We start from the raw sequence: 23,341 nt of genomic DNA on the forward strand, positions 1-23,341 counted from the left end.
TTGAGATTCGAACCTAAAATCTCTTATTTGTTCATTGGTAAGATATATAAAAAAAAGGTTCAGCTGACTCCTCTGGAACTTTAATCTTAAGTAGGGGTGATTTTCAGATGGTTGGATCATAAACAACGTGTGCTATTTTCATTCCAAAATTTCGGAATAGGTTCAAAGTGAGTTAAAATTTTCAAATTTGGAATATTCGGAATTGGAGTAAGTTTGAAAATTTCGAAACATAATTCAGAAATTCATATAAATACAAGAAAACCTCTATAAATGAATAATGTTGGGACTAGAAAAGTTATTACTATAGAGAGGTTATTATACATCGATAAATGAATATTATTAATTTATACAGAATTTTACATTTTGTTCATTTTTCTTTTTTTCTGATAAGATACAAGTATCTTATAAAAAAAACTAAGACACATGCAATTTGTGTTTTTGAATATTCTGGAATTTCACATGCAATTTATTATTCTATTTAATGAATGGTATAAGCTTATGTATAAATTCAATTAATTTTTTGTTCTACTAATATGCTTATCCTTTTTAATAAAGTGTATGATTAATATAAAAAAATAAACAAAAGTTTTATAAACATTGTATTTAAGTGTGATTGTGTAAACCCTAGATTAGATTTGCTACTAGTTATTTTTTCCTATTAGAACTTGTATTCCTTAGAGAAGAAGAATTCTTTCCTCTATACAATTGTATACACATATCTCTATGTGGTGCACCCCCTCTCTCCGTGCCAGATAAAATAAGCCACAAGAAAATAACACAATTTGAAGAGACTGTTTGTACCCAATATTACACGTTGAATGAATAACTCGATTGATTGTGGGTTTAGTCATTAGGGCTTAGGTCTTGGTTTCATGACTCAAGATTTGGTTTCTAGCGAGGTTCCCTAGACAAACCAATCTCGGACAGAAAATAAGATCTTTCTTTTTTGATATCTAAGTCGGACCTGACGTTGGTTGAAGATAGATTTCTAAAGAGACTGTTTGTGCCCAATATTACAAGTTGAATGAATATAGTTCTAAGACATTGAATGAAAGAACTATTAAGATAATTTTTTGTGGATGTTATTATGATTTCTTTTATAATCATAGAGCTTGTGTCGGGAGGTTATCTTGACGTCTATTTATCAATCTCAAGATTTGGTTTCTAGCAAGGCTCCCTAGACAAACCAATCTCAGACAGAAAATAAGATCTTTCTTTTTGATGTCTAAGTCGGACCTGACGTTGGTTGAAGATAGATTTCTAAAGAGACTGTTTGTGCCCAATATTACACGTTGAATGAATATAGTTCTAAGACATTGAATGAAAGAACTGGTAAGACAATTTTTTGTGAATGTTATTATGATTTCTTTTATAATCATAGTACTTGTGTCGGGAGGTTATCTTGACGTCTCTATATCAATACCAAGATGGTGTTATCAACAATTGGGATGATTTGGGTCCATGCATGTGTTTACCCAGATATGGTTTATTAGTGATGCAATTCCAGCAAATTTGCCATGTGGTCTTGATAGCCAGTATGCAGTGCCGTGGATTGTCAAGGCTTTCAAGGGATAATCATCACCACCAAAGAATGGTCAGTTATCACCAAATAGGATCTTATCCGGATCTTCTTTGTAAAGATCTCGGATGTCCATTCATCTGTCATCATGCAGCTATAAATTATTTTGAATTTTTTTAATTTAAAACTAGCAGAGAGCACTCATTTTGTGTGTGTATGAACAATTTCTCGTAATAAGTGTATATTTTCTTAATATTACATAATTATTGTTTTGTCATCCTTATGTAAATATTGTGTATAAAAAATGAGGGTAAAATTAGAAAAATAAGTATAAAAAGAGGGTAAAATAGGAAAAATAGGGATATGGTTGTCATTTTGTCAAAAGATACAAAATTACTATTTTGCCCTCCTTTGTCAATATTGTGTATCAAAAGTGATGGTAAAATAGGAAAAAAGTGGCAAAAAGTTGACAAGCAGGTTTCTCTTAATAATAATATAGATTAAACACAAACAGTACCTGATAAAAATTGACAACACGATGAAGTAATCACTAAAATCCTCACAAAGAGGATCCGAAGAGGATCCTCATCTAGTCATCACCATGGAGTCCCTATCATTATTTGTGAGATAAATCCTTGATCTAAATAATGTTTAACTAGCGATGGGGATAATGATTAGGATGTGGTGGTTTTTGGTAATGATCATCACGTGTGAGGCCATAAGCGTTGGTTGTGCACGGGACCATCCACTAATTGGCAAATGATTAACATGGCCACGCATGTTTCACAAATATAGTTGAAGCTGCCAAATTTGATGTAAAAGATCTTAAACTTAGTAGTGAATTGTATAGTCTTGTCTTCAGGTTCTAGAATTCTAAGTCGAGAGTGTTCATTCCTCGGTCATAGTTGCTTGGTGCAGAAGTCAACAACACGTTTCATCACCACATCACCACATTTAATCTTGGCTGCTGATTGTGTTTGATTTATTCAATTTCGATGACCATAAATAAAGATGTGTGTGTGAAAGTCATTTTCTCTTTTTTTTTTTTTAACAAATTTAGCCATGGTAGGCCTCCACAAGCATTTTTTTTTTTTAACAAACAATATTATCTACACTAAAAGAACGAGATGAGTCTAACCTCATAATAGACTAACAATAATGTAATTCAAATTCGTCTTTCAGGGAGAATCAAACTTAAGACCTCTTACAAGTGAAGATAAATATTACTAAATACTATTAGAATGTAATATTAAGTATCTTATTTTGACTTTTAGAGTCTCAACATCACCTTAATTCTTCTGTATATCCGCCATTAGATGTACCCATACCTTGGTCTATTCTCGTAAACAGAGGAAAAACTGTCATAATCATATGTAATTGAATATTTTCTCAGTATTTAATTAGCTTACCAAACCACCACGTGGAATTATAGTTAGTGGGGAAGGAATTGGCAAGTACAAAAAAAACAGTGTTTTAAATGGGAGAAGACCAACGGATAAAACAACTTGATAGCGGGCGTGCCTGCGGAGTGCGGGCAGTGAAACGTCCAATGCGGGCAGTGAGGCGTCCAATGCTGAGTCAGAGACGGAGACACTTGCGGAGGCTCACACGGTGTCGTTTTACCCACGTTGACAAATCACTCGTGCTCTCTCACCGGCTATTCCCGGTCTACTCTCTTACACTTCATTTTGCCTTTTGTCCATTTTTTTAAAGGCTGGCATCTCATATATGGTTGATTACACCATACGCACTAAAAACACTTCACATCTACTTTCTAAATTAAAAAATATCTTAATACATCCCATATTCTTTCCAAAACTACCCTCATACCCTAAACTCTTCACATACATCCTATATCAAACTCGCGTATTCGTCTTCACAAACTTGTTTCCTCCAGTTTTCTTTTCAATTTTTATATTAGTAACCTATATCATTAAAGCAAAGACAAAAGGACACAAACCTTACCCAAATTGACTCTAGAGCAAAAGCGTTTTAAGTCTTGCAGTTGTATGTATATATATTGAAGTGATGGAGTTTTGCATTGAGTTTTCAACCTGTTCATTCTTTTTTGGAAAAATAATCATATTGCTTATGTAAGAGCGTATAAGTAAATTTTAAGCATGACTCAAGGGTGTATTTAGAATCTTCTTTTTAATTTTTAGAACATTTTAGGGCTTAAACAGTCATTTTATGAGCAGTTTAATATTAAATTATTATGTAAAGTGTAGTCAACAAAATATGAGATGTTAACAAAAAAAACCTTTTTTTAAATTAAAAAATAAAATAAACTCCCTAAACGGTGTCGTTTTTGACACGTTGGCAAATCCATCGCCTGCTCCACTCTTTCAGCTACCCTCCCACGCTATAAATAGTAGGTGCTTAACCACCTGCTCTTTTTTTCTCCTCTTTCTTTTCTTTCTCCTTTCTTCCAAGAAGCAAGCAAATCGCCCTACTGTTGTAATAATATTAATATTATATTTTTACGTCATCTTTCCGAACATTCCCCGGCGATATCGCCGGCGATCGCCCTATCACGCCGACGGAGACTCCACCTCCTCCGCCTCCTTTGACATTTCTCTCTCTCTCTCTCTCTGAGGTATAATCTCTCTTTCTCTCTTCTCGTTCTCTCTCCTTAATTTGCATTTTTTTTTTTGCTGAGAAGGTTCAGATCTGGTTTTCTTGTACGTTAATGCTGAATGTTACTTGTTGATCTTGATCTACCATTATTGCAATTTATTATTATTAAATAATGTTTAATTTTCTCTGCTGTAATGATTTAATCTGTCAGATACTCTGTTATATAGTGCTAGTACTATTCACACTTTTGTACTGTTCACGCACCTTTGTTCATTTTATGTATTAATATTCTTCAATTCATTCTGTTCAATAGTTAAAAATTGATCTGACGGTGAAATTAAGAGATTAAAAGGTGTGAAAAGTAAAAATGAATACGCATGGGGATTACATCACCCTAAGTAATCTGTAATTTTCTGTTTTGTTGCATATTTTTGTACGCAGGTTTTGAAAAATGATTGTTCATCCTAATAATATTTTACTTATGGATAATGATAGGAGACGAATTTTTCAAACCAAATTTTATAAACTCATATGAAGTTGTCGTTGATGATTGGATTATTACTTAACTATTGATTAACGTCCTTAATTTTTGTTGGTGATAGATTATATGATTCACTGGAGCTGCTTTCTCTCTCTCTCTCTCTCTCTCTCTCTTTTTTTTCCAATTTTATTTTATTTCTGAAAGGTTTATGTGATTTTGTTTTTCATGTAAATTGTATGTTTTGCCTGATAAAATAATAAATGAATTGGTCTGGTAGGAGTTGAACACAACACAAACAGATTTCAGATCTGTTGAGACTTGAGAAGTGAAGCAAGTCATTTTGTTCGATTGGAATCTGTTGAAGTTCGAAGAAGAAGAAACGGACCAAGGAAATGGAAGGGACCAAAGAGTTTGGGCTACGAAATGTGAGCTCGCACTGCTCCATTTCGGACATGGATGACTACGACCTCTCACGCCTTCTCGACAAGCCCAGGCTCAACATTGAGAGGCAGAGGTCCTTTGACGAGAGGTCACTCAGTGAGCTCTCCATTGGCCTCACAAGAGTCGGCTTGGACAACATGGACAGCACCTACTCCCCCGGTGGAAGGTCTGGTTTTGACACTCCTGCTTCCTCTGCACGCAACTCGTTTGAGCCCCATCCAATGGTTGCTGAGGCATGGGATGCTCTCCGCCGGTCTTTGGTCTTCTACCGCAACCAGCCTATGGGCACCATTGCCGCATACGATCATGCTTCTGAGGAAGTCTTGAATTATGATCAGGTCAACTTTTCACAATTGTCAACCCTTGCTTGCCTTTTGTTTTCAATTTCATTTTGTGTGAGATTATGCAATAATCTATCCGTCCTTGAAATAATAATTTTGGCAATCAAATCAACTTGGGGAAATATCTAATTAGACTCGTGAGGTGAGGTGATGACGCCGAGAAACTTATTGATCCTGCAAATGTCGCTTGTTCTCTTTGATTTTGGCATAATATTGGATATAAAAAGGAATTACACCCTTGGGAGAAGGCAAACAAAGCTCTAAAACATTTATGTTTTAAGTGTTCAGTTAAGTGATTATTAAATCTTGACATGATTCTGGTTGTGTTTAGGTTTTTGTCCGAGATTTTGTACCTAGTGCTCTGGCTTTCCTTATGAATGGTGAGCCGGAGATAGTTAAGAACTTCCTCTTGAAGACCCTACAGCTTCAAGGATGGGAAAAGAGAATAGACAGGTTCAAGCTCGGGGAAGGTGCAATGCCAGCAAGCTTCAAAGTTCTTCATGATCCTATCCGAAAGTCAGATACAATCATTGCAGATTTTGGAGAGAGTGCAATCGGAAGAGTTGCTCCTGTTGACTCTGGTTTTTGGTGGATTATACTGCTCCGTGCATATACAAAATCAACCGGGGATTTATCTCTCGCGGAAACAGAAGATTGTCAAAAAGGAATGAGGCTCATATTGACTCTATGTCTCTCAGAAGGTTTTGACACGTTCCCAACGTTGCTTTGTGCTGATGGATGCTCCATGATTGATCGTAGAATGGTAAGTTGCACTTCATTTTCAAAGGAATTTCTTTTTTCGAAAAGAGACTTAATTGCCAGTGCATATAAGAAGTAGCTTGAGAAGTCCTTTAAAGCCATCATAAGGTCATTAATCTTTAGTCTTTCTGTCCCTAACCGTTATAAGATTACAGGTTTGCAACTGTGGTTTCTTTGCTAGGTTTAGTTTCAAATAGATGATACACTGTTTAAATGTGGTTGGAGTGCACATGAAATTGGATGTTATGTACGTAGCACATTACCCTTAGTTCTTACGTTCAATATTACAATTCTGAGAAGTAACAAGGCATAGTTGGCATTTGACCCACAAGATGAATTATCTGAATAATATGTGCGTGGAAGTGCGTGGACTGATGGTTAATACTCGGTGATGAATTTATTGTGCCTGAAGGAATATATCACCAATAGACTTCTCGTATAGCAATCTGTCTGCGTATGGGTTGTCCCCTAGTATCGTTTTTATTAGCAGTATATTCTTGCTTTCTTCATTTGAAGACAACAATGATAGCTGCATTGACATTGATTAAAAGTGGCTTTAATCAATGCTCTAGCTTATAAAGAAATTTGTAATTATTTAAAGTGTTGAAACTTGAAAGTCATGTTCTTGCGGTTCTATTTGTTAGTGTTTAATGCCTTATCCATTGATATGTATGGATGGATAGCCGACTAAGTTCCACTTCCTCCCATAATAAAAGTGAATATGATTTGTAGTCCCAATAGATGAGGGTTTTGAAGCTCTTTCGTTTGCTACTGACCCCGAGGTACTATACGGTGGATGACCAGGGTCCCCTCTGGAGATAAGGGCGGAGGGTGGGGAATGAAGGATATTATTTATTTATTTATAATAAAAGAATAAAAAAATGAGAAAAGGATAATTCTGGTCTGTTATGAAGGTTTGTATCTTGAAGTTTTTAGTAAAAGAAAAAAACGAGAAAGGAAACATTTGCATAAATCTTTTCGTATTTCTTACATGATATATTATGCATTTTATTTCACTGTTTATATATTATTGTCCATTAGTCTTCACGTTTATGCAGGTTTGTAGCTGACTTCAAGTTTTCTTGTCTGCCTGATTGCTGTATTTCTATATCATGGTTTTAATATACTTAACCTTAAAAAATGTCTTATCTTATTTAACATGTTATATGGTTATCCAGGGAATTTATGGTTATCCGATTGAAATCCAAGCTCTGTTCTTTATGTCATTGAGATGTGCATTGGGAATGCTGAAACCTGATGGAGAAGGAAAAGAATTCATAGAGCGAATTGTCAAGCGTTTGCATGCCTTAAGTTACCACATGCGAGTTTACTTCTGGCTTGATTTCCAACAATTAAATGATATATACCGTTACAAGACTGAAGAGTACTCGCACACAGCTGTAAATAAGTTCAATGTCATTCCTGATTCCATCCCAGATTGGGTATTTGATTTTATGCCATGCCGTGGTGGCTACTTTATTGGCAACGTGAGTCCTGCTAGGATGGATTTTCGATGGTTTGCCTTGGGTAACTGTGTTGCAATTCTATCTTCTCTTGCAACCCCAGAGCAATCAGTGGCTATAATGGATCTCATTGAATCTCGTTGGGAAGAGTTGGTTGGAGAAATGCCTTTAAAAATATGTTATCCTGCAATAGACAGTCATGAGTGGCGAATCGTAACTGGTTGTGATCCCAAGAATACCAGATGGAGTTACCATAATGGAGGATCCTGGCCAGGTTTGTCCCTCTACTTGAAGTTTCTATGTTATTGCTGCAAATAAAATTCAAATTGAATAATTGTGATGGTAGATCATTTTATCATTATTTGCGTTATGGATTATAGCTTGGTTTCCAAGGTGGAAATCAGTTTTGGACTATGGATGTTTTACGTAATGGAAGATTTCTTGCTTAGATGAGCTTTCAAAAGCATATTTTAAATACAGTGTTCAAGTAGTATGAAAATAGCAGCCTTGTTTTGTTTTCATTTTAAGTCTTTGACTTCTGAACTGAATACTCATCCTGAAAAAGTAAGTTTGATATCTCTTTCTTCAAGTTTGTTTTCGGAAAACGGTGGTGGTATATTTCACGCAGTTATCTATTTTTTCAATTTCGTAAAAGAACCAAGCAGGCTTCGTGCCTAATATACTCGATTCCCTTGCCTAGTGTTGGGCTGCATTCCCTTGCCCCGCCTTGTTTTGTTTTGTTTTGTTTTGTTTTCATTACCTGTTATTGCCCCCATTATCTACCCCAGGACTGGTCTAGATGAAGTTTCCACTTTGAAAAAACCACACCAAGATTATTACCATACATATCGACAACAAAGCCTTATCCCACTAGAGGGGTTGGTTGTATGAATCTTAGAACGCCATTCCTCAATTTTGAGCTAAGTCTTCCGTTAGTTCCAAGCACTCCATGTTATTTCTTAAAGTCTCATTCAAGTCTTCCTCTACCTCATTTGGCCTGAGCCTCTGTCTCATAATCGCATTTTTTAACTGGAGCATCTTTAGGTCATTGTTTCACATGTCTAAACCAACTTAACCTATTCTCTCTTATAATCACATTACCATACATATCCTTTTAATATTTTTGTCTTTCAAATTGCTGCAGTGCTTTTATGGATGCTAACTGCCGCTTGCATCAAAACGGGAAGACCACAAATTGCAAGACGGGCAATCGAGCTTGCTGAGAGTCGTCTGCTAAAAGATTCTTGGCCAGAATATTATGACGGGAAATTAGGAAGATATATTGGTAAACAAGCAAGGAAGTACCAGACATGGTCAATAGCAGGATATCTGGTTGCAAAGATGATGCTAGAGGATCCGTCACACTTGGGGATGATTTCGCTCGAAGAGGACAAACAAATGAAGCCAGTCCTTAAGAGATCGTCGTCTTGGACTTGCTAGAAGCTCAAAAAAGCTAAACAAAAATGGCAGGAAAAATAAACAGAGGAAAATCAAAAGGTGAGAGATACTCGTAATTTCTTTGCTACACAATTCTTTCGGGAGTTTGTAATCGTAGCTTTGATCGACAATGTGATTTTGTACAATAGTGTCTGCTGTGCTGAGACTGCTTATTGTTTTTAAATAAATTTGAACATTCGGCCTTCTATGTTTAAAATTCGATGGAACTCAGCAATGCCTGTGCTGCGAAAAAAATTAATAAGCTCAAGACTATTGGTTTTGTTTTTTTTACTAGTTTACTTGTAATTTCTGTAATTTGAATTTCTATTTGCTTTTTATAATTTTTTGTGTGCATCTCATTCCCTTTCCTCCTCTCACTCTTTTCTTTGCTTTTTGTCTTTTTGTCTGTATAAAAAAATCAATATAAGATATTGACGTAGCTTAATCTTAACCGTCCAAGTAGAAGGAGAGGAAAGGAAAGAGAGATACGGAGGGGAGAGAATTCTCTTTCTAGTTTCTCGACAATTAGTGAAGAGTACGTATGGAGAAGTTGAAAGTCCCTACTTTTCGTGGGTCAGCTTGGCTTACAGCGGTTAGGAATGGAAAAGATGAGGCTGTTTTTGCTAGAAGCACAGAAATAACTACAGGATGGGTTGGGCAGCCACTTGGACTGTCACTGTATTCCTCCGATTAAGCTTACTAGTCTGACATACACTCAGAATCTAATATGTTTAATTAAAGAGTCGAAATAATTTTAAATATTTTTATTTAAAATTAACTACAAATCGTACCTAATAAAAAATAATCGTATAATATATAATAAAAGGATATGATTTACAGATTTTCAGAATCCTGGATCCTTTTGATGAGATAAGGTAACTCCCAAAAAATGAAATTCAGGGTCAAAAGTAATAAAAATTTAATTACGGCCGTGATGACTGACTAGTAGACTCACTCCCCACGCCCACGGCCGACCCACTCGATGACGTCAACTGACTGGATTGACTGGACTGACAGAGGAGGAGCGGAGAGGATAACTGGTACTCGGCGGGGTTCCCTTCTTTTTTATTTGACTTTCTTTTTTACACTAAAATAAAATAAACCAAAACTTAACAACTAAGCTTTTGTTTCAAAAAAAAAAAAAAAAAAAAAAAACTAAGCGAAGTATTAATCTGTTGCCTTGTGCTCACGATAGTTTGGTGGTCCTGCACTACCCTTAGCAGAGGTTCTTCTAGTGGTTAGTTTGGAACTCCTCAACTAGAACTTGAGGAGAAAATTTTCAGTGTTTTTAGAATACGAGTTGATTGTTCATATGTCATAATATAATTGGTAAAAAATATGTAAGTGTTTCATTACTTGTATATTGATATGTGGTGTACTCGTATTTTAGAAAAACTAAAAAATTTCTCTAATTCTAGAGTTTAAATTCTCACAAATACATTTTTTTTCAGACTATCGCATCGCATCTATTTTAACCTTCTGTTTGACTTGATAGGCCAAAGTAATTGTATTCCCATTTGACATTTGGAAGAGACTGCACTTAATTTTCTTCCAAAATTTCAAAATTAGATTGCACGGGATAACATTTTCTCTTTTTTTTTTTTTCATAAAATAAAAAGATTGTGATATTCACAAACCAATTTTTATATCTCACACATTCTTATTAATTTTAAGTCATTGATATCTTTTTTATTTATTTGATTTGACGACCGAAATTGAGAATGATGTATGAAAAGTAAAAATGAGTGTGTAGATTGTCTTACACGAAATAAAATAATATTAAATTGTGAGGGACACGCTTCAACCGAAGAGAGAGAGACAGAGGGCACGGGGCACCAGCTGGCGTTGTGGGTAACGGAAGACAAGCATTTCTCCTTTGGTTTGGTCGTGGTCTTGGTCGTCGCCTTTGTCGTATAAGTGGGGTGGTAGTAGTAAGTAGCTTTTGTTTCAGTTTTCATTCTCTCTACAAAATTTCGAGACGCAGACGTCGTGAATTTCGATCACTTTCGCCAGACGAATCAATCACAATCATCGATCAGGTAATCCCATGATCCCATTCCAATTCCAATCGCAGGGAATTTGAGATATGATCCCAATTCCCAACTCTTTTTTTTTTTTTTTTTTTTTTACCATTTCACATTCACTTCGTACAATTGAATTAATTCTTCTTGATTCTGGGTTCTCTCTTTTGAAAAATTTACTCAAAAGGTTGCGATCCTCGGCGTAACGGAAATGTTGCTTCTTTGTGACTGAAGGGTCACATTTTTGAGTCGCGGAAGCCTGCAAAGCAAGGTAAGTCTGCTTACCGTAGAATTAGACGTTCCCCGACCCTCGTAAAGCGGGACCCTTGTTAGCTTGGGGCGCCCTTTTTTAGTGAACTACCGTTGAATTTCCCTCTCTTTTTTTCCTGCTTGCGATTAGATCTAGGGAGGGAGGGCCGGCTGCTTGCTTTGTGGACCACCGGTCCTGCCACCGTGGAAGTTTTGGTGTGGTGTGATGTGGTGTTTGTCAAATAAATAGTTACTCGTTCTTTGCTAACCAGTCTGTTTCTGAATTGAATTTGATCAACAAAAGTCAAGTCGTAGTCTGTCTTAATTAATGGTTTCATTACTATTACTACCCTGAAATTATATGCATATATGTGTGTGTGTGTGTGTGTGTGTGTGTGTGTGTGTGTGTGTGTGTGTGTAATGATTTGTTTGGCAATCTCGCTCTAAAACGACACCGAGGTTTGGTTTGGATCATTTTATATATGATGAGGAGGAGGAGGAGGAGGAGGAGGTGACAATTATATAGTGCAGTGTAAGAATTGTGAAGCAGTTACTGTTTTCTTTGATTCATGTCGATTGCGATTGGTGGGGTGCTGTAGTTGGATGATTATTATTGTTGTTAGTTTGGTACGCAAGCTGCGGAGGCAATGCATCAACCTATTTTGGTGAAGTAATCGGTAGCCACTAGGATGCAACAAATATCCTCAGGAGCTCTGTGCAGAGGTTGGGGGTTAAGTTTCTAGAGTGGCTGTCGAGGTGTTGCGGAGAAGCTCTGACACTTGTCTCATTTGTGCACATAAATCTGTCATCCTAGTGCATAGTTGGCTAGATTTTAGAACCTTTTTTACTAGGGTACACTCCCTGTCATGAATTATATTCTTAATACCTTTTGAGCTTCTTTAGGTCCTAAGCAAGTTAGATGTCATCCTAAGTAGTACCTTCTGAATAGCATGCCCCCAGCGTAGTCGTACCTGGTCCTTTTATACTGGCTTAACTCAAGAATGATTGTAGCTTGTAGCGGTACATGTGGTGTGTGCTCATTGGTCGCAGTATCAACCGTTATCTGGGTTGTATTCCTTATTAGGCCCTGCAGGGGTTGATGAGCTTTTGGGCAATAATTGGTATGTCTGGTACGCGAGCCCAACAGAGGAGACTTCCTCTGTGGGTTTGCAAGTCGAGGCTTCACCTACCTCATTTGATGCAGGGTGAGATCGTGCATAGTTTTCCCGTGTTGGTTTGAGGGGTACAGTGAAAGCGGCATCCTTCAGTTCACTTGTAATATTCTCATTGGGCGGTGGAAATAGGTTTCCACATAGTACGTTTCATAACTTCATTTGATGCTTTCCTGAAAGCTGCCAAGCCATTGTTATCCTCACTCTCTTGTTTTATATTTTATTTTTGGCTTATTTAATACTTACTTCATTTGGAAATGAATGTTTGTAACGTTATCCTTTATTTGTAGGTGTCAAGTGCTGAAACTAAAAGGCCATAATGGAGAAATTAATTGGAAACAAGAATGCAGGCTTATTAAGGTTAGTGGAGGAGAGATCGTTGACCAAGAAATTAGAGGAAGAGAAAAAACAGTGGCCAGAAGCACAAGCCCCTTACCTCCATAAAGATTGTATATCAAATATCCTTGTGCGACTTCCTCTCGACTCTCTTCAAAGGTCAAGGTTTGTCTGCAAGCCTTGGTATAACATAATTAAAAACCCCAAATTCATTGATGCTCATCTCCATCGTTCTGAATCTGTTTTGATCTTTCTATCACCAATTCCAAAGGACAGTTTCTACCCTTATTCTAAGGCTTCTATACCACGAGAAAAGCCAAACACTGTCTCGGTTGAACTAAAACTTCTTTATCCAAACCCTATCCCCATTTTTGGCCACCCTCTCATAAACTCTCCAATGTATTCTGTCCAGTTTCTGGACTTCAAAAATGATAAGAGTGAGATAGGAGAGTACAATTTAAAATGCTCGGGCAAGATCAGAGCCACCTGCAATGGTCTAATTTTGCTTGATAACATGGTGAAGAAAGGAGGACTGGCAGTCATGAATCCTGTGACTAGGAAGCTGATTGCACTTCCACTGGGTACTTTATCTCATCCACATCGTGAATCCTATGGTTTTATACTGAATGATGTTACGGGTGAATACAAAGTAGTCCACTTGTTTTGGGATGAGTTGGGGTTTGACAGCTGTGAGATTTTGGGTCTTTGGACACAAGCATGGAGAGACGTAAATGGCCCTCCATTCAGGCTTCTTCGTTGGTTTGGATATGAACCTGTTTCAGCCATTGGAGCTCTTCACTGGATTCCTCAAGTTGACCGCAGCGATTACATAGTATCTATGGAAGTGGATAAGGAGAAGTTTCACCAAATACCGCTCCCAAAACCCAGCCGAACTCGTGACAGGATCCTTGAAATGGGTGGCCTTTTGAGTTTTGTCATTCATGAAGACGTGAACCATATCGACATTTGGATCTTGAAAGGTTTGTGTGGGGAAGTCTGGACAAAGAATCACAGCATCACGGTGGGTTCCGTCATAGACATGGTTCCTCTTTTCAGTTTAAGAATCAAGGGAGATATTATTTTCCAGAGAGACGAAGATGGCTCGTTGTATGCTTATAGTTTTCGAGACCAAGAGATGAGGAAGGTCGACATGGTAAATGGATGTATCCGGCGGTCTTACATGCCTCATGTCAACACCCTCGTTTCATGGAGGAAAGCAAGTCAGGACATGTCTGATGATTGATCTTTCAGCAATGGTGTGTATATAGAAAACATTGATCTTTTATATATACTTTGGTTTTACCCCTTAATCTATATTGCTACTATTGGGGTTGATCACAAAATTGTCCATGAGCTTGTCCCCCTCCCCCTTTCATTTTCACTCTCGACTGGAGTGGCATTTTAGTTCTTTTCGTCAACTCCATCTATTTTTTCTGTTAAATGAAGGGGTAAACAATTCAAAAATTGATCTTACAATCTTCTATTTGGTAAACTTTTCGTTTACAGATACAAAAAAGGAGCTAAAAATGCATTTGGTAGACTGTTTTTAAAGAATTGAACTTACAAGTAAAAAATACAACTAATTTTTCCATTAGATAAAATTAATTATAGTGAATTTCTCCCTATAATTTAGGTCCTTAATTCACTGGAACAATGCTCTAAGAAATGGGCATGGTTCAAGATGGACCGCTATCCCAAACCCATGCCCATTTTCACTCACATTATTCGATTCGGATGTGACAAAAATTCTAAGGGATATCATACCAAATTAATTTTGGATGATTTGGTTCGGGCAGTTTGGACCTAAACCTAATAATCATTAGCCCAATTATAACAATAAAAATCCATAATTTACTACATAACTTTTATTTTCTAGCATCAAACCATCCTAAAAATTAAGATGTTACCAAAGTTCAAGGGCTAGTAACAAATATAGTTACAACTTAAGAGTCAATGACTTCATAGTTTCAACCTTCAATTTTAAGTACAGGGTCGTATTTTCTTCCTTTGTAAGTGAGAGATTATAAATTTAAATTTTGTGGATAATGAGTTTGATAGCAATTTATGCTCTTATCCCTTAATGTAAAATAAATATGTAATGGTCAATCAAGTTCAGTTTACGGCTGTTTACAAAGCTCAAAATTGTAGCCAACCCAATTGTTACACTTCTGATTTTTTTTTAAACAAACGATATAATCTACACTAAGAGGAGTTGGCTGATTTTGAGTTGTTTAACTTGTTATTTGAAGTCAAAATCAAACCAATTTACTCCCCTCACCCCTAAAAGGGTGAGTTTGTAAATGTATCGTTGCATAACAAATTAAACTAAAATGGTCATTTTTATATAATAATATATTTATACTAAAGTCTTCCGAATAGGAAATTAAGTGTGATACTAATAATATAAAAATCAAACTCCTATAGCAGCCGAAAATCTGAGTGTTATGAGTTCGTATTTTTAGTTTAATATATTGAACTCATATATAAGATACCTATACAATACATACCAAGAGAGAGAAATGAAGTAACCAATCATAAAATAGAGATAAAACAAAGAAACTTTTAACGAAAAGCTCACGGTACTGTTCACTTTAATGAAAAACCACAATTTTACATTAAAAAGTCAATCATGATACTATTCACTTCCCCTTTATTTTGTCCTTATCATTAATATATCAAACTCATCCTACAATGGCAATAATGTAATTTGACTCAAACTCACGGTGTATGAATTTCAAACTCCATTAATACCTATAAGATTAGAACTTAAGACATTTCGGTTAGGCCTTTCATGGTAAGTTGGAAGCAATGAGTGTGATATCAATATATTGAACTCATATAGGAATCACACTCTTACAGAGGGCTGAAAAATTGAGTGTGATACCAATATATTGGACTCACACTAATGTAGCAGTAGTGTTAGCAAACTCAAGTTGTCAGATTCCTATATATAAGTATCACACTCACTCAAAATATTATAGAAGTCCTTATAAGTTAAGAGGAATATTCTTAAAATAAAACTGTAGTAATAAGTGGTAGACGCCTACCGCAGTTAGGCCCTGTTTGGTTTTCATTTTATTTTTTACCAAAAACTAATTCACATTACAGTTAAGCAATAAAAAGTGTTTGGAAAAAAAATAAAACTTTCGCTTATTTTGAAAGTAATGTCATCTAGATAGTAGCTTTTAAAAGGAGTTTGTAGGTTACTTTTAAAAGCTACTTTCATAAAAAAACAGAGTTGCGCCGTTAATGGATATTTTACACCCTTCTTTAATCATTCTACATTTATTTTCTTTGTCGGAGAACAAAGTGACGTTCACCACCTACCACTACAACCACTAACCTTGCACAATCACCACCATTACCACCACCCATCATTGCCACCGTCGCAGCTGCTGCCACCACCACCATCACAACCACAATTGCCACCACTACCACCCTTACGACCGCCGTCCCCACCACCACTACCACCATCACCACAACGATTTGCAGCTGCCATCACCACCATTGTCCTTACCATCACTGTCATCACCAGCATCCCGGCCCACACCACCATGTCTATTTTTGTCATATACACGATTATATCACTTTTATATTAAAATTTACTAAACGCTTTTATACTACCTTTCCTACTCGCAACACTCTCAAAATACAATTTATCAAACACGTAATCGCTTTATTTTACAACTAATCTATCCACACACTCATGTTTACCTTTTATAGACCCATCTCAATTTTTGGTCTCGAATCAAATGAATCAAAGATGATCAAATAACATAAATTTTTGTTTTTGTTTTTTTCTTTTTGAACAAACGATATTATCTACCCTGGGGATAGAGGTGGACTTAGCCTCACAATAGACTAACAATAATATGGTTTAAATTCGTCTTAACAAGAATGAAACTTAAGATCTATCATTTACAAATAAAGAGAAATACCACTAAATGATCGAAATTCATAATGTTGTATAGAAGATAAAAAATGTACACAGATAGCTTCACCCTTATTCCATGTCTTCGGAAAAACTACAATCCCATGTTTGGCCGTATGGATGCCCACCCCTAGATAATAGCCGAAGCCAAATCTTTAAATATTAACGCTACAGTTGAATTTAACGGTGGATGTGAAGCTCTGCGCAGTGGAGTCTACCCGCCGAGAAAGAGAGAGAGAGAGAGAGCGCGCGCAAGGAAGAGAGAGAATGGCTTGCAATGTAAGTGTAGTCCATCAAGCATTGGCACCCGCCATAGCACAGCCTAACAAAGCTCCTCCTTAGCTCCCCTGCGCACATCTGTCTTCGTCTTCCAATTCAAAGCCCAACCCCTTCAAGCTCCTTCGATCCTCCCAATCTTCTTTCGGTTCCACCTTCTCCCCCTCTCGCCCTCAAACCCTAATTCCCTCTCATTTGTTCGATTGGAATCTGTTGAAGTTCGAAGAAGAAGAAACGGACCGAGGAAATGGAAGGGACCAAAGAGTTTGGGCTACGAAATGTGAGCTCGCACTGCTCCATTTAGGACACGGATGACTACGACCTCTCACGCCTTCTGGACAAGCCCAGGCTCAACATTGAGAGGCAGAGGTCCTTCGACGAGAGGTCTCTCAGTGAGCTCTCCATTGGCCTCACAAGAGTAGGCTTGGACAACATGGACAGCGCCTACTCCCCTGGTGGAAGGTCTGGTTTTGACACTCCTGCTTCCTCTGCACGCAACTCGTTTGAGCCCCATCCAATGGTTGCTGAGGCATGGGAAGCTCTCCGCCGCTCTTTAGTCTTCTACCGCAACCAGCCTATGGGCACCATTGCCGCATACGATCATGCCTCTGAGGAAGTTTTGAATTATGATCAGGTCAACTTTTCACAATTGTCAACCCTTGCTTGCCTTTTGTTTTCAATTTCATTTTGTGTGAGATTATGCAATAATCTATCTGTCTTTGAAATAATAATTTTGGCAATCAAATCAACTTGGGGAAATATCTATCAGTTGAAATATCTAATTAGACTCATGAGGTGAGGTGATGATGCCGAGAAACTTATTGATCCTGCAAATGTCGCTTGTTCTCTTTGATTTTGGCATAATATTGGATATAAAAAGGAATTACACCCTTGGGAGAAGGCAAACAAAGCTCTAAAACATTTATGTTTTAAGTGTTCAGTTAAGTGATTATTAAATCTTGACATGATTCTGGTTGTGTTTAGGTTTTTGTCCGAGATTTTGTACCTAGTGCTCTGGCTTTCCTTATGAATGGTGAGCTGGAGATAGTTAAGAACTTCCTCTTGAAGACCCTGCAGCTTCAAGTATGGGAAAAGAGAATAGACAGGTTCAAGCTCGGGGAAGGTGCAATGCCAGCAAGTTTCAAAGTTCTTCATGACCCTATCTGAAAGTCAGATACAATCATTGCAGATTTCGGAGAGAGTGCAATTGGAAGAGTTGCTCCTGTTGACTCTGGTTTTTGGTGGATTATACTGCTCCGTGCATATACAAAATCAACCGGGGATTTATCTCTCGCGGAAACAGAAGATTGTCAAAAAAGAATGAGGCTCATATTGACTCTATGTCTCTCAGAAGGTTTTGACACGTTCCCAACGTTGCTTTGTGCTGATGGATGGTCCATGATTGACTGTAGAATGGTAAGTTGCACTTCATTTTCAAAGGAATTTCTTTTTTCGAAAAGAAACTTAATTGCCAGTGCAAATAAGACGTAGCTTGAGAAGTCCTTTAAAGCCATCATAAGGTCATTAATCTTTAGTCTTTCTGTCCCTAACTGTTATAAGATTACAGGTTTGTAACTGTGGTTTCTTTGCTAGGTTTAATTTCAAATAGATGATACACTGTTTAAATGTGGTTGGAGTGCACATGAAATTGGATGTAATGTACGTAGCACATTACCCTTAGTTCTTACGTTCAATATTACAATTCTGAGAAGTAACAAGGCGTAGTTTGGCGTTTACATGAATTGACCCACAAGATGAATTATCTGAATAATATGTGTGTGGGAGTGTGTGGACTGATGGTTAATACTCGGTGACGAATTTATTGTGCCTGAAGGAATATATTACCAATAGACTTCTTGTATAGCAATCTGTCTGCATATGGGTTGTCCCCTAGTATCGTTTTTATTTGCAGTGTATTCTTGCTTTCTTCATTTGAAGACAACAATGATAGCTGCATTGACATTGATTAAAGGTGGCTTTAATCAGTGCTCTAGCTTATTAAGAAATTTGTAATTATGTAAAGCGTTGAAACTTGAAAGTCATGTTCTTGCGGTTCTATTTGTTAGCGTCTAATGCCTTATCCATTGACATGTATGGATGGATAGCCGACTAAGTTCCACTTCCTCCCATAATAAAAGTGAATATGATTTGTAGTCCCGATAGATGAAGGTTTAGAAGCTTATGAAGGATATTATTTATTTATAATAAAAGAATAAAAAAATGAGAAAAGGATAATTCTTGTCTGTATTGAAGGTTTGTAGCTTGAAGTTTTTAGTAAGAAAAAAATGAGAAAGGAAACATTTGCATAAATCTTTTCGTATTTCTTACATGGTATATTATGTATTTTATTTCTCTGTTTATTTATATATTATTGTCCATTAGTCTTCACGTTTATGCAGGTTTGTAGCTGGCTTCAAGTTTTCTTGTCTGCTTGATTGCTTTATTTCTATATCGTGGTTTTAATATACTTAACCTTAAAGATGTCTTATCTGATTTAACATGTTATATGGTTATCCAGGGAATTTATGGTTATCCGATTGAAATCCAAGCTCTGTTCTTTGTGGCATTGAGATGTGCATTGGGGATGCTGAAACCTGATGGAGAAGGAAAAGAATTCATAGAGCGAATTGTTAAGCATTTGCATGCCTTAAGTTACCACATGCGAGTTTACTTCTGGCTTGATTTCCAACAATTAAATGATATATACCATTACAAGACTGAAGAGTACTCGCACGCAGCTGTAAATAAGTTCATTGTCATTCCTGATTCCATCCCAGATTGGGTATTTGATTTTATGCCATGCCGTGGTGGCTACTTTATTGGCAACGTGAGTTCTGCTAGGATGGATTTTCGATGGTTTGCTTTGGGTAACTGTGTTGCAATTCTATCTTCTCTTGCAACCCCAGAGCAATCAGTGGCTATAATGGATCTCATTGAATCTCGTTGAGAAGAGTTGGATGGAGAAATGCCGTTAAAAATATGTTATCCAGCAATAGACAGTCATGAGTGGCGAATCGTAACTGGTTGTGATCCCAAGAATACCAGATGGAGTTACCATAATGGAGGATCCTGGCCAGGTTTGTCCCTCTACTTGAAGTTTCTATGTTATTGCTGCAAATAAAATTCAAATTGAATAGTTGTGATGGTAGATCATGTTATCATCATTTGTGATATGGACTATAGCTTGGTTTCCAAGGCGGAAATCTGTTGTGGACTATGGATGTTTTACGTAATGGAAGATTTCTTTTTTAGATGAGCTTTCAAAAGCATATTTTAAATACAGTGTTCAAGTAGTATGAAATAGCAGCCTTGTTTTGTTTTCATTATAAGTCTTTGACTTCTGAACTGAATACTCATCCTGAAAAAGTAAGTTTGATATCTCTTTCTTCAAGTTTGTTTCACGCAGTTATCTATTTTTTCAATTTCGTAAAAGAACCAAGCAGGCTTCGTGCCTGATATACTCGATTCCCTTGCCTAGTGTTGGGCTGCATTCCCTTGCCCCGCCTTGTTTTGTTTTGTTTTGTTTTCATTACCTGTTATTGCCCCCATTATCTACCCCAGGACTGGTCTAGATGAAGTTTCCACTTTGAAAAAACCACACCAAGATTATTACCATACATATCGACAACAAAGCCTTATCCCACTAGGGGGGTTGGTTGTATGAATCTTAGAACGCCATTGCTCAATTTTGAGCTAAGTCTTCCGTTAGTTCCAAGCACTCCATGTCATTTCTTAAAGTCTCATTCAAGTCTTCCTCTACCTCATTTGGCCTGAGCCTCTGTCTCATAATCGCATTTTTTAACCGGAGCATCTTTAGGTCATTGTTTCACATGTCTAAACCAACTTAACCTATTATCTCTTATAATCACATTACCATACATATCCTTTTAATATTTTTGTCTTTCAAATTGCTGCAGTGCTTTTATGGATGCTAACTGCCGCTTGCATCAAAACGGGAAGACCACAAATTGCAAGACGGGCAGTCGAGCTTGCTGAGAGTCGTCTGCTAAAAGATTCTTGGCCAGAATATTATGACGGGAAACTAGGAAGATATATTGGTAAACAAGCAAGGAAGTACCAGACATGGTCAATAGCAGGATATCTGGTTGCAAAGATGATGCTAGAGGATCCGTCACACTTGGGGATGATTTCGCTCGAAGAGGACAAACAAATGAAGCCAGTCCTTAAGAGATCGTCGTCTTGGACTTGCTAGAAGCTCAAAAAAGCTAAACAAAAATGGCAGGAAAAAAAAACAGAGGAAAATCAAAAGGTGAGAGATACTCGTAATTTCTTTGCTCCACAATTCTTTCGGGAGTTTGTAATCGTAGCTTTGATCGACAATGTGATTTTGTACAATAGTGTCTGCTGTGCTGAGACTGCTTATTGTTTTTAAATAAATTTGAACATTCGGCCTTCTATGTTTAAAATTCGATGGAACTCAGCAATGCCTGTGCTGCGAAAAAAATTAATAAGCTCAAGACTATTGGTTTTGTTTTTTTTACTAGTTTACTTGTAATTTCTGTAATTTGAATTTCTATTTGCTTTTTATAATTTTTTGTGTACATCTTATTCGCTTTCCTGCTCTCACTCATTTCTTTGCTTTTTGTCTTTTTGTTTGTATAAAAAAATCAATATAAGATATTGACGTAGTTTAATCTTAACCGTCCAAGTAGGAGGAGAGGAAAGGGAAGAGAGATACGGAGGGGAGAGAATCCTCTTCCTAGTTTCCGGACAATTAGTGAAGAGTACATATAGAGACGTTGAAAGTCCTTACTTTTCGTGGGTCTGCTTGGCTTACAGCGGTTAGGAATGGAAAAGATGAGGCTGTTTTTGCTAGAAGCACAGAAATAACTACAGGATGGGTTGGGCAGCCACTTGGACTGTCACTGTATTCCTCCGATTAAGCTTACTAGTCTGACATACACTCAGAATCTAATATCTTTAATTAAAGAGTCGAAATAATTTTAAATATTTTTATTTAAAATTAACTATAAACCGTACTTAATTAAAAATGATCGCATAATGTATAATGAACAGATATGATTTACAGATTTTCAGGATCTTATCTAGATCCTTTTGATGAGATGAGGTAACTCCCAAGAAATGAAATTCAAGGTCAAAAGTAATAAAAATTTAATTACGGCCGTGATGACACTGACTAGTAGACTCACTCCCCACGCCTACAGCCGACCCACTCGATGATGTCGACTGACTGGATTGACAGAGGAGGAGCGGAGAGGATAATTGGTAGGGCTGGGTTCGGTTCAAAACGGTTCGGTTTTTTTCCAAAACCGAAATCGAACCGAAATTTCGGTTCGGTTCATTTTTTTTTCAGTTTCGGTTTTTTCCGGTTTGGTTTTGGTTTTTTTCGGTTTTTTATTTTTATTTTTAAATGATGTAAATGGAAGGAACCTACCTATCAACCTCCCAGTTCTCATATATCAGAGAATTGAGAGCCTCAAAATCCTAAATATATTCAAGTAATTCAACTACTTGTGATCAAGTAGAACGAATTCAAATTTTCAAAAGTTAAGCAAATACATAAACATATATTCTTCAAGGAAATGTACATCGCCAGGATTCAAAATTCAAAAACTTTAAAATTTACAAAATCATGAAATAACTCAACAAATTAACTGATCGATGCAAATCAAAAAAAAAAAAAAAAGCAATTAGGTTCTTCTAAAAGAAGAAAGAATGCTTTTCAAATGATATATTATTTCATCTCAATCAAGGGTATATATACAATCATATACAATCCTATCAGAATAAAGGAAAAAATAATTACATCCTAAAAATAGGAAACCAAATATGGTAGGAATCCCACAATTGTAGGAATCCTAATACAAGTCAACACTCCCCCTCAAGTTGGTGCATAAATATTGCACATGCCCAACTTGTCTAGAAACCTCGAGAACTTGTCACTTGAAACCGCCTTAGTGAGAATATCTGCTACTTGGTCTTCCGTTCTTATGGGAGGAACCTCAATTACTTTGCTATCTAGCTTCTCTTTAATAAAGAACATGTCAACCTCTACATGCTTGGTTCGATCATGTTGCACTGGATTATGAGCAATATCATGAGCAGCTTTATTATCACAGAATAACTTCATTGGCTGACCATGTTTGACCCCCACATCTTGTACCAGAAACTGAATCCACAAGATTTCACAAATATTAAGTGCCATGCCTCGAAATTCAGCTTCTGCGCTTGACCTTGATACGACATTCTGCTTCTTGCTTCTCCACGTTACTAGATTCCCCCCCAACAAAGGTGAAATACCCGGATGTTGAGCGCCTATCATCCGTCGATCCTACCCAGTCAGCATCCATATAGCA

The 23,341-nt window shown here is 36.9% G+C and overlaps 4 protein-coding genes across 7 annotated transcripts; all 4 read left to right on the top strand.

The window, feature by feature from the left end:
- The first annotated feature begins 3,915 nt into the window (after positions 1–3,915).
- On the top strand, positions 3,916–9,308 carry LOC137710456 (probable alkaline/neutral invertase D). The gene is made up of 5 exons (XM_068449480.1): positions 3,916–4,115; positions 4,855–5,356; positions 5,691–6,122; positions 7,297–7,855; positions 8,726–9,308. The coding sequence occupies exons 2-5, from the start codon at positions 4,970–4,972 to the stop codon at positions 9,019–9,021; spliced, it is 1,674 nt and encodes a 557-aa protein (XP_068305581.1). The 5' UTR covers positions 3,916–4,115; positions 4,855–4,969; the 3' UTR covers positions 9,022–9,308.
- A 1,529-nt stretch (positions 9,309–10,837) lies between these two features.
- Positions 10,838–14,155, top strand: LOC137708046 (F-box protein CPR1-like). Of its 3 annotated transcripts, XM_068447026.1 has the most exons (3): positions 10,838–11,057; positions 11,227–11,310; positions 12,751–14,155. In XM_068447026.1, the coding sequence occupies exon 3, from the start codon at positions 12,780–12,782 to the stop codon at positions 14,037–14,039; it is 1,260 nt and encodes a 419-aa protein (XP_068303127.1). In that variant the 5' UTR covers positions 10,838–11,057; positions 11,227–11,310; positions 12,751–12,779; the 3' UTR covers positions 14,040–14,155. The 3 variants fall into 3 exon arrangements, with proteins under 3 accessions (XP_068303127.1, XP_068303135.1, XP_068303144.1); XM_068447034.1 differs by lacking the exon at positions 11,227–11,310; XM_068447043.1 differs by lacking the exons at positions 10,838–11,057; positions 11,227–11,310 and adding an exon at positions 11,814–12,603.
- A 2,760-nt stretch (positions 14,156–16,915) lies between these two features.
- Positions 16,916–21,500, top strand: LOC137747316 (probable alkaline/neutral invertase F). 2 transcript variants are annotated; one of them, XM_068487412.1, is made up of 4 exons: positions 16,916–17,637; positions 17,988–18,419; positions 19,522–20,080; positions 20,921–21,500. In XM_068487412.1, exons 2-3 carry the CDS (start codon positions 18,324–18,326, stop codon positions 19,948–19,950), a joined length of 525 nt encoding a protein of 174 aa, XP_068343513.1. In that variant the 5' UTR covers positions 16,916–17,637; positions 17,988–18,323; the 3' UTR covers positions 19,951–20,080; positions 20,921–21,500. Both variants share the same exon structure in this region, with proteins under 2 accessions (XP_068343513.1, XP_068343519.1).
- Positions 19,969–21,216, top strand: LOC137727841 (cytosolic invertase 1-like). The gene is made up of 2 exons (XM_068466675.1): positions 19,969–20,080; positions 20,921–21,216. Exons 1-2 carry the CDS (start codon positions 19,969–19,971, stop codon positions 21,214–21,216), a joined length of 408 nt encoding a protein of 135 aa, XP_068322776.1.
- Positions 21,501–23,341: the final 1,841 nt, after the last annotated feature.

The sequence above is a fragment of the Pyrus communis genome, chromosome 1 (assembly GCF_963583255.1).
Source record: "Pyrus communis chromosome 1, drPyrComm1.1, whole genome shotgun sequence".
Classification (NCBI taxonomy): Eukaryota; Viridiplantae; Streptophyta; class Magnoliopsida; order Rosales; family Rosaceae; genus Pyrus; species Pyrus communis.

Excerpts from the sequence above, each read along its gene's own strand:
- LOC137747316 (XM_068487412.1), top strand. The coding sequence starts at position 18,324 with ATGAGGCTCATATTGACTCTATGTCTCTCAGAAGGTTTTGACACGTTC. Across the intron at positions 18,420-19,521 it reads CCATGATTGACTGTAGAATG|GGAATTTATGGTTATCCGAT; the intron begins GTAAGTTGCACT and ends ATGGTTATCCAG.
- LOC137710456 (XM_068449480.1), top strand. The coding sequence starts at position 4,970 with ATGGAAGGGACCAAAGAGTTTGGGCTACGAAATGTGAGCTCGCACTGC. Across the intron at positions 5,357-5,690 it reads AAGTCTTGAATTATGATCAG|GTTTTTGTCCGAGATTTTGT; the intron begins GTCAACTTTTCA and ends GGTTGTGTTTAG. Across the intron at positions 7,856-8,725 it reads TAATGGAGGATCCTGGCCAG|TGCTTTTATGGATGCTAACT; the intron begins GTTTGTCCCTCT and ends AAATTGCTGCAG.
- LOC137727841 (XM_068466675.1), top strand. The coding sequence starts at position 19,969 with ATGCCGTTAAAAATATGTTATCCAGCAATAGACAGTCATGAGTGGCGA. Across the intron at positions 20,081-20,920 it reads TAATGGAGGATCCTGGCCAG|TGCTTTTATGGATGCTAACT; the intron begins GTTTGTCCCTCT and ends AAATTGCTGCAG.
- LOC137708046 (XM_068447026.1), top strand. The coding sequence starts at position 12,780 with ATGGAGAAATTAATTGGAAACAAGAATGCAGGCTTATTAAGGTTAGTG.